The sequence below is a fragment of the Poecilia latipinna genome, unplaced genomic scaffold, assembly GCF_001443285.1.
Source record: "Poecilia latipinna isolate Pla-1442-1.1 unplaced genomic scaffold, P_latipinna-1.0 Scaffold712, whole genome shotgun sequence".
In the NCBI taxonomy this organism is placed as follows: Eukaryota; Metazoa; Chordata; class Actinopteri; order Cyprinodontiformes; family Poeciliidae; genus Poecilia; species Poecilia latipinna.
The window spans coordinates 185,715-196,296 of NW_015113328.1; the positions used below are offsets into that span (position 1 = coordinate 185,715).

Consider the following 10,582-nt stretch of genomic DNA (forward strand, 5'->3'; position numbering starts at 1 on the left):
AAAAAACATTATCAAACCACTTTTTATGCAACTTACCATGGGATCATGTTATTTGATGGTGATCATTCTGTAGTTTCTTCACTCTGTGTGGATTTCAAAACTGCTACCTCTATCAAGTACCAGTAATTTCATGAGTACTAATGCTTAATTTAAAAAATCGGATTAGACATCAAACAAGACTGGAAATAGGGTTTTGGTCTCTCGTCTTTTAAAATCATTTAAGATAACTGCGATCATTTCAGGAATTGGTATTATAGCAAAATTTTGACATCAATCCACCTATTTTTCCTGAATATATTTTTTATATTTTCTTGGGCAACTCAGAAATCTTACATTTTTCTGGAGGTAATATTCCGAGTTTTACAAAAGACCTAAGATTAACGAGGCTTATTTCTAACAATGTTCATGTGAAATGTTGGAGAAACGACCACAGTTTCTTAGAAGTTAGTCCATGCATCTGTAATGAGCAGATCTAAGCTAATGCTCTGAATTATTTCAACTCATTGATAATTCACATCACAGAGGAAATTGAAAATGTAAGTCAAGCATCAAAGTCAGCTCATCTGCTTGAAGTTCAGTGAAAAACAAACAAAAAAGCCTTTTACTGATTTCTGCTGCTGCACATATGCCTTCAGATTTGGGTTTTAGGAAGTTTTATTATTGTAATTTCACAAGTTTCTTGTACAATATTGAGTACCACCTCCCCATCATTTAAACCTGGAAGAAAATCACTGTAAAAACATTTTTTTTGCTAATTCTGTACATATTAACCCCTCTAAATAGACATTTGCTCTTCTTTAAATGTGAAAACAAACTTTGTTTGTCGTCAATCTGAGAGCAACAGTTCCCTCTGGTGGATGCTAGTGGTAATACACAGACATCTGTTAACTTATTGAAGCAACATATTCATCTCCTTAAATACAAATAAAAACACCATTTCCAAAAGAAAACTAAAGTATTATTATTGATTTCATACTGTATGAGGCTTTGCATTTCCCTAAGACATAAGACTTACATCTCTAAAGGCAAATCTAATGAAATTAGAGTTAAATGACCAATCATTTTACAGCACCTGAAATTAAATTAACATTTTTGAAATAATGCTATAGAATTGCATTTGAGAGTATGAGATGATTTGAGTGTAAATGTAAAGATCTAATAAAGGATTTTTTTTGGATTGAAATAAATTTGAGGAGTAAATTGATGTCTAGAGGTTTGTTCATTTATGTACTTTAATTTCAGTTTCAAGTTTAAATGGTTTTATTTGTGTCAGCATTCCCGTTTTCAGTTCATTTGTGTCTCTAACTTAAAATTACACATATATCCAATGTTTTTCCACAGGGTTTTATATCATCTGTATTTACAAAAAGTAGGTTTTTAACACTTAGCAAAGAGTAACTCCAGTAGATTTCCGCCTGGCAGGTCAGATGTTGTTCTTTGTCTGAACAATCTTCCATAAATACCTACGTTTGATCATTCTGACTCATTATAAGTGGGTTCACTCTTCACCTGACTCATCCTCCTACCTGTTTGGACTTTGCCCCAGTATGTTGAACCCTTCATCCAAAACCCAATTCTCTGACAATATGAACTCATTTGAAACATGTCCCTGTTACGTAATGTTATTGGGAACTTTGTTTTTCACCAGCAGAAAGATGCTGACACTAACAAACACAATTTTGTCACTGATATGATTGAAAACAATGAGCTTTGCCAGAGGATTTTGTCTTTAAACCAAAGTGTGGTTGTGTAACTTGTGTGTCAGAGGAAGACAAACATGTATGCACTATGACACTATTAGGGCTGCAAAAATCAACAACAATCAAGTTCTATTATTTAGAGCCATAAACTGGCTCAGATCAGTTTATCTCACTGCACAGGATTGGTGTAGGATTTATGCTTTGAGACTGAGATGGCCGCAGAAGAATGCTGGCTTTTGTGTCCAAAGGTCCAGGGAATAATTTAAGATAATACTCAAGACAAACATAAGGAAACAGACTGGTCTGGATAATGGGATGAAAAACCAAGAAGTATTTCTGCTGGGAAGCAGGTTTACTGCAATGCTAGGCAGCTGAGTCAACTTGTAGACAGGAGACAGCTTGGGAGTTGAGACACAAACAACTACAGCAGATACAAACCTGAAAGCACACAAAAACACAAACACCACAGATTGTGAACCAAGAACTAACAAACTAAAAACAAACAGTAAATGAGAAACTTGGATCGAGCAAATGCAGCTAATGGCTACAACTACATGTCAAAGACAGGAGTAAGCAGAATCATAAAACCAAGAAATGAGCCGAATATGAAGAACAAAGACTGATAAACCCTAAAATAAAGCAAAATACAAGACACAATTGCTACAAATTGCAACAGAGCTTTTCTTGAGGGTGGATTTCAGATGCCTACTTAGTCCATAAACAAAATATTAACCCTAACACAAAGGTTGCTGGTGGGACTTTGGAGGAAAGGGTCAAAACAAATGAAAAAACAACCCAAAGAAGGGCAAGATGCAAACAAATAAAAAACTGAGTTCAGGAAGATGACCATTAAAATGCTCTGGAGGTTGGTGGTGTTGCTGGAAGAATCCAGAAGAAGTTCTGGAACGCAAAGCACTGGATGGACTCTAGAGTCGAGAGCAAAGGTGTCAAACTCCAGTCCTGGAGGCCTGCTGCCCTGCAACTTTAGATGAGCCTCTGCTGCACCACACCTGAATACAATAATTAGGTCATTAGCAGGGCTCTGGAGAACTTATCTACACAAGGAGGAGGTGATTAAGCCATTTCATTCCAGTGTTTTGGACCTGTGGCACATCTAAAAACTGCAGGACAGCGGAGGACTGGAGTTTGACACCCCTGGTCTAGAGCATCGTATTGATGTCTGGCAATCAATGGACCAGTCTTTGTTTGGTAGTTGCCAAAAGTACAGAACTTGGCTTCAGGAGTTGTGTCAAGAGTAAAGTTTGGTGCAGAGAGGACTATGATGTGAGGACATTTTTCATGAGTTGCTTTTGACATTTTGGACAGTTTCTTGTAGATCTCCTGTACTTTGTGGAAACAGTTTGAGGATGGACTCCTGGTGTTTCATCAAGGCCCATAAAACCATAAATGAATAAGTTCCCTGGTATCCACAGAATCCTGACCTCAACCGGCTGTGACACATTTTTAATGAGTAACAGTGAGACAGCCTGTTTAAAAGTCAAACCTCAACCCTTTTATCCATATTACACCCGATGGATAAAGAATGGAGAATCTCTCAAATTCATTCATGTATGAAGACACATGACCTGATCATTTTATGATAATGCTATTTGTGTTTTAGATTACTATGTGAAGTGAAGAAATAAAATGTGAAGAAATAAAAAATATAAAATGCTTTCCCCCCAAAAAATCTCAAACAAAATTTAAAGATGGTCTGAATCCATGAGTAGAGCAAAGAGAAAACCTTTGACATGCTGTCAAAAGTACGTGGACGACGTGACTCAGTTTTGTTTTTCCTCAGTCAAGGTTGAGGCCCCAAACATGACTGTGTGCTAATTTCTATGGGGCCCTGTTGCTCAACATTAACTCACTTTGTTTGCAAAGCTTTTGTCTACTTGAACGAGGTCACACAAAACAAGCAGCAAACCCTTTTTGTTTAATGCTAGGGAGAAAATATTAAAGACTGAAGAAGATGCAAGAAAGCCAAGTTTTTACTGAGCATAAATGTGACCAGAAGTTGAGGCTGAAGCAACTGCTATGGGGGATCCAGAAAAACACTGAGAAGGGTTTGATGATGATGTCTGAAAAATGTAGATTGTGGGTAACAGATCGTTGGAAAGCGATCGAAAGTAATTTCTATGTTCTGCTGCTCATGCTTGTGTGGATTCTCCCAGGTATTCCACCTTCTTCCAGAAAGCTAAGGACATGTCAACATAACAAACTGTCTTATCACCACTCGACCCGTTGGTGGATCGATGACCTGTCCGGTGTCCAGCGTGTCTAGTTGTCTCAACTTCTATCATATGAGAGTTCACTACTTGTTGTCCTCTTCTCAACTGACTCTGAGGCCAGATTCATGGTCCCTGGCATCGTCTCTAGATCCTTCATCTCCAGTGTCTCCAGGACTGGAAACATGTCTGTCCAACCTGACTCATCATCATCATCATCATCATCATCATCAGCGTGACCATCACCCACTTCATCAGCAGCAACAGCATTATCCATCTCCAGAGTGTGAAACTCCATTGTTTTCATTTTCTGCATCACCCGGAGTGTCTCTTATCGTTTTCTCTACCTTTGGTGCATCCTCCACCCTAATCGTCTTCTTCTTCTTGCCATGATTGTGTCTGCCTAAACCATCTCCACAAATCACAATTTCATCATTCAACTCACTGTCAACAATACAGCATCATTAAACAACAGTGTCACGACACTCTGGAGTTTGTATCGAAGTTCTTCAGGAAGAATTAGTAATGAAAGAAAGACAATCCTACTAAAATGCATTGCAAACATGTTTTGGAGTCAGGCACCAGACCGCTTAAGGATATCTATGAACTCTCGAGAGGCTCCTTGAGGAAATGTTGCCTTTCATTCAGTTGTCCTGGGTCAGTTTGAAAGAAGCGAGGCTGCAATGTAGCGCCATCAGCCCAACGCCGGCTGGCAAAGCGGGTGAAGTGTCTTGCCAAAGGACACAAATGGGTAGGTGGACCGGAAATCAAACCAGTGATTCACCGATTGAAGGGCGAACTCCTACGTTTCCACCGCCGCCCCCCATCAAGGAACTGCTTTGGAATACCTCCATAAATTGAAGCTACCTATAATCTATTGGTTCATTTTACAGAGAAGATTTCTCAAATATTTTAGTATAACAATAAATATAAAGTTACTAAAGATAAACATTTTCATTTTTTTATGTGGAGGACCAATCAACAGAGCAAATTTAATCCACTGATAACATATGAAGAAGTCAATACATAATTGGAAGTTAATGTTCACCGTAGCGTCATTGCACCACACTTTGTTGAGAGGTCAGTAAAGTGCAGCTATCAGCGATTTTTATTTATCTTATGAGGACAGCTGGGTTAGTTACCTCCTAGACCAGAGTCGGACCTGTTCTGGCCAGAACTTTGGCCAGACCTCTGGAAAGTTCTAGAAGAAAAAAAAATGTTGTTTTATGTCTTGTTTTTGTTTCATCTTACAAAAAAAATCTGTCTTTCTTACTTTGCATTCAACACAAAACAAAAAGAAAAAAAAATCTTTTTCCAGGTCTTTTTACTTGTTTAGGTACTGAAAGGCAAATGAAATAAATATTTCTCTTGAGTTATTTTCTGTGTTTTTCTTCTCATCCAGCATGCAAGAAAAGAAAAACACATTTTAGTTTGTTTTTTTTTAAGTAAAATGACGACAGAAATCCTTTTTTTCCCTTGCTGTTTACTTAAGCAAGACAAAATACTTCCAAAAATATATTTTTCTTTCCCCGTGTGTTAGATGAGAAAAATGACTTAAAAAAAGACAAAGAAAAATCACAAGACAGATTTTTTTTTTTGCCCTTCAGGATTTAAACTAAAACAAAGTACAAGACCTAAACCCTTTTCTTTTCCACTCTGTTGCAGTAGAAATTAAAGAAATGTTTTTTTCTATAGTCAGAAATAGTATTAGAAAAACACATTTGATCAAAATTTGCACATTGCAATTTTTTCTCCCATTGAAAACAAAAATGTTCCACGAGTTAAAAAAAATAAAATCTTGACCGTATTTAAATTTAGATTAAAAAAAAAACATTCACATGACTAAATAGAGACTAAAGAAATTGGTCAGACTTTGTGAAAATTGTTGCCTTTCAGGGGCTTCCGTACATCTCTAAAACACACGTAATAAATGCATCTGAAAATAGAGTCGACTAAGAAAAGGTTTCACATAAAATAATCATCTATTGACTGGAGTTTTGTGGTGCAAACTCTCTGAATCTCTGCAGAGGTGGGATCGAGGTCTCAGGGTCACAACACCGGGGAACACAAAACGCTGTGGGCGTCGTTCACAAACCCAACAAACCCACGGCTTCTGCACGTTGTCCCTCACCGCCCCTCCCTTTGGCGCCTGTCGTCATGACACCCACGTGAACTGGGCTGCAATATAAGCAGATGCTGCAGCTACAGCCAGTACCTTTTGCCCAGGTCTTCAGCCTACTGGACCAGAGGACAAGTCGTCATGAAGCTGCTGCCCCATATTCTGTTGATGTGCCTGGCTCTTGCTCTGGCATGGGCCCAGTAAGTAGCCTCGATTTTAACTTAATTAAACAATCAGGAAGTTTAGGAATTTTAACATATTTGTACTTTTCATGCAACTGCAAGCTCATTATGTAATCCATGTTTGACAAAAAATTGAGCTGTGCTCTGCTGATTATGTCTCCTAAAGTCAATTTAGAAAATCAAATAAATCAAATATTTAGATATTTAGATGAATGGTAAACTTGACCTGCTATCTGTTGCATCTGTTACAATAATTAAATCAGCCTATCACTATATTTATTATTTCCAGGTCCACCTTTGTCAAGTTTAAATAAAATCCTGAATGTATAGTCAAACAATTATGATCGAAACGATGAGAAATTCTGAAAAGCCAAGTTTCTTTTTCACTTTTTCACAGGGGTAAACACCAAGGCCAACATGGAGGCCCAGACCATCATGGACGCCCAGACCAACATGGACGCCCAGACCAACATGGACGCCCAGGCCAACATGGACGCCCAGACCAACACGGACACCAGCACCATGCAGGTGAGTTTACAAAAAGAATACTTTTTGAGAGATAAGGTAATCTGCATATCTTCAGAGTGAAATCCTCCTCCTGTCATTTTACCATTGCGTTCTTGTGTCCTGCAGCCGTCCTCGACCGCTGCAAGGGCCTTGAAATGGACGCAGTCGCAGAAAACGAGGAGGGGATTCCGTACTTTTTCAAAGGTGGATCCCGTTATAGTGAACATTTGGGGACTCCAACTCCTTTTTCCTGGAACAAAACACACAAGGAGTTTCAAAGATATGGGGGCAACAAGTGTGTTTATCAGTGTAAAGACTCGGTGTTTGTCTTTGCTGACAGGTGACCACTTGTTCAAGGGCTTCCATGGGAAGGCCGAGCTGTCAAACGAGTCTTTCGCTGAGTTGGACGACCACCACCATCTGGGCCACGTAGACGCTGCCTTCCGCATGCACTACGAGGACGATCCCACACACCACAACCACATGTTCTTCTTCCTGGTACGCTCCGGCAAAAGAGCTTGCAGTTTTGTTGAATTTGCACCAGAAACAAAATCAGAAAAGTACGACAAAGTATGAAGGTCTGGATTTGAATTCAGAAAAAGTAATAATTTGAGGATAAAGTCATATGAAAATAATGGAGAAGTAGTGCAGAAAATATATATATTCCGACTTTGTTCTCACCTTATTTCTACTTAACTCTCATATTATTATGACTTCTTCTTCTTGTGGAACTTTATTTTTATATTACTACGACTTTTTTTCTCATAATGCTATGACTTTATTCTAATATTATCATATCATCATGACTTTATTCTGATATTATTTCAAATTTAGTCTTATTCGACTTTATTCTCATCGTTTTGACTTTATTGCCATAATTTGACTTCATTGTTGCAATATTATGACTTGATTTTTGTAACTATTTTTCCTTAGTACAGCCCAAATACTCTGTCGTAGAAGATCAATTTTGTACGACCTGAGCAGACAAATTCTGAAAATGAATTGCAGAGGCTCACAGAGACACAGTGTGAAGTTCCTGGAAGAGAATGTGACGATCTGTGCAGCTGAATGTGACGATCTGTGCAGCTGAATGTGACGATCTGTGCAGCTGAATGTGACGATCTGTCTCACGCAGGACAACAAGGTGTTCAGATATTTCCAGCACAAGCTGGAGGCCGGCTTCCCCAAGGACATCTCCGAGGTCTTCCCTGGAATCCCGGACCACCTGGATGCGGCCGTGGAGTGCCCCAAGTCAGAGTGTGGCGAAGACTCTGTGATCTTCTTCAAGGGTTAGTTAGTGCGCAGATTCGGTCGTCTAGTTCTAATCGGACAACATCTCTGATTGAGAAGAAGAAGTGTCATTTTGACTCATTTCATATCTCCAATTTTTTGCAAATTTTGTGCGTGTTTGTGTTTTCTTTTTCTCTGCAGGCGACGAGATCTTCCACTACAACGTGAAAACCAAGGCTGTGGAGAAGAAAGAGTTTGCGTCCATGCCGAACTGCACGTCGGCCTTCCGCTTCACGGAGCACTACTACTGCTTCCACGGACACCAGTTCTCCAAGTTCGACCCGAAGACCGGCGAGGTGCACGGAAGGTACCCCAAAGAGGCCCGCGACTACTTCATGAGGTGCTCCAAGTTCAGTAAGTGGAGAACAGACAGCAGCAGGGAAATGCAAAGCTAAGACGAAACTGGTAGACATAGATCAAACATTCTGAGAGTAGATGTGATTTGGTAAACCTCCGATTGTTGGATGACGGTAAAGTGGTTTCATTCTGATGCTCTCTACATGTTTGCATTAGAAATATGTTTGGAACACAGACAATATACTAGCTGCATTAATAACATTAATTTGGTTTGTGGAAAATCCACAGCAACAGCCAATAAAGAGTTAAATGAGACATGAAACATGAAAAATTAAAAAAATGACGTACAGGATCAGCATATCTCTTTCCGCCAGTAAGAACCTGCCTGAGGCAGATGGACCAATAAAATTAAAATGTAGATCAGAACCAGATAATTTTCCTGTGACAGGTTCTGGATGAGCAGTCAAACTGTGAAAGTTAAAAAAACAACATCTCCAGATTCATTAGTTACATGTAATCTCAAAACTTTAACAATTTCTGGTCTGTAGACAGACATATGAACCAAACATATGGGCTCATATTAACACATCTATCATGTAGCATTTTTTCCCCTTCATGTCTAAAAACAAAAAAGTCCTTTAATAAGAAATGAGAAAAACAGAATAAGTCAAACTTGGCATCTCCAATCTAGACTTCAAAATAACACAGACTAGTTCTGGCCTGGAAAGCCTTAATCAGTGCATCTGTGGTTTGATGTAGAAGTGAAACGTGTCGGCTTTAAGTCCAGCTGTAAAAAGTGATATTTCACTTGTTCAGGGGACGACGGCGACCACCTGGAGAGAGAGCGCTGCAGCCGCGTTCACCTGGACGCCATCACTTCTGACGATGCCGGGAACATTTACGCATTCAGAGGTGAGATATGGCGGCCAAATATTCATCCTGTCATCTGCAGTTTGAGTTTTTGCATTTCTTTTTCTTTCCCATCACATTGATGACGGATGACTACGCTCAGTCTTTTGTCACAATTCAGGCTTTTATCTGAGGCAGAAGTCATTCGGCTCTTGATAAGGTCCAAAGGTTTAGGCACAAGAAATTTACAAATTTCTCCAACTTAAGTGAAGTAATAAAAACAAATCTTTACATTTTTATGTTGGAAATGAAGGATCAAGATTATCCATCCATCCATTTTCTTTACACCCTTGTCCATTAGTAGGGTCGGGAGGGTTGCTGGTGCCTATCTCCAGCTAAACGTTCCGGGTGAGAGGCGGGGTCACCCTGAACAGGTCGCCAGTCTGTCGCAGATAAGCAGAATTATAAATTTGACCTACGTGTGTTAAATTTCATAGTACTGCTTAAGAAAACAGCCAGAGATTGTCATGAGTGACTGTTGCTGGTGCCACAGGAAGAAATTAACCTCCACGGCTGCATAGAAGGATAAGTTGCATTGGTAAATGTCAAGATTGAACTGGAAGGCAGTAAATATATGTGTATATATATCAGTTTTTAGAGAACCGCCTTGTTTATCAGCATTACCATTTCCAACTTCTCCAAGCGATTCCTTTTTTTTTTCTTCTCCGCAGGCCATCATTTTATCCGTAAATACGACAACGACACACTGACCTCAGACACCATCGAGAGCGCCTTCAAGGAGCTGCACAGCGAGGTCGACGCCGTTTTCTCCTACCAGGACCATCTCTACATGATCAAGGTAATGCGACACCGCCGTGTTCAAACACGGTCGTCTGGAGAAAATGGAGAACTCACTTCCTTTCTTCCTCCCGTTCAGGACAACCATTTGTTTGTTTACAAAGTCGGTGAGCCTCACACCCACCTGGACGGTTACCCCAAGCCTGTGAAAGAGGAGCTGGGCATCGAGGGCCCCATCAACGCCGCCTTCGTCTGCCAAGACCATCACATTGTTCACATCATCAAAGGTGAGACCACAATCGAAGCCGGACCGTGAGAAACGTCGGCTTTAAATGTTTAATTCTGATGTGTAAAGAGGGGTTTCGAAACACAGAGGTGAATTTGAATCCCCTTCCTGGGGTGTGGCTGATTTTGACACGCTTTGAAATGTTCATACGTGACACTGGAGTGAAACAGAAAAGCCCTTCAGCTAATGCTAATAGAGCTACATGTGAAGGCATTTCAGTGGGAACAATAATTACAATCATGAATGTGAAATTATTCAAGTTTAAAAAAATATATATATATATATATATATATATATATATATATATATATATATATATATATATA

General features: G+C 39.5%; 1 protein-coding gene across 2 annotated transcripts in view; it reads left to right on the plus strand.

The window, feature by feature from the left end:
- Positions 1–6,107: 6,107 nt before the first annotated feature.
- hpxa (hemopexin a) overlaps positions 6,108–10,582 on the plus strand; it is an 8,728-nt gene continuing 4,253 nt past the window's right edge. Inside the window, exons 1-10 of one of the 2 annotated variants that reach the window (XM_015045192.1) lie at positions 6,108–6,247; positions 6,627–6,646; positions 6,683–6,757; positions 6,863–6,940; positions 7,077–7,234; positions 7,872–8,025; positions 8,168–8,380; positions 9,140–9,235; positions 9,904–10,031; positions 10,110–10,257. In XM_015045192.1, the coding sequence (XP_014900678.1) occupies positions 6,189–6,247; positions 6,627–6,646; positions 6,683–6,757; positions 6,863–6,940; positions 7,077–7,234; positions 7,872–8,025; positions 8,168–8,380; positions 9,140–9,235; positions 9,904–10,031; positions 10,110–10,257 (1,129 nt within the window). In that variant the 5' untranslated portion in view covers positions 6,108–6,188. Of the gene's footprint in view, positions 6,248–6,626; positions 6,758–6,862; positions 6,941–7,076; positions 7,235–7,871; positions 8,026–8,167; positions 8,381–9,139; positions 9,236–9,903; positions 10,032–10,109; positions 10,258–10,582 lie in introns of both variants that reach the window. The other variant, XM_015045191.1, reaches the window with a different exon arrangement.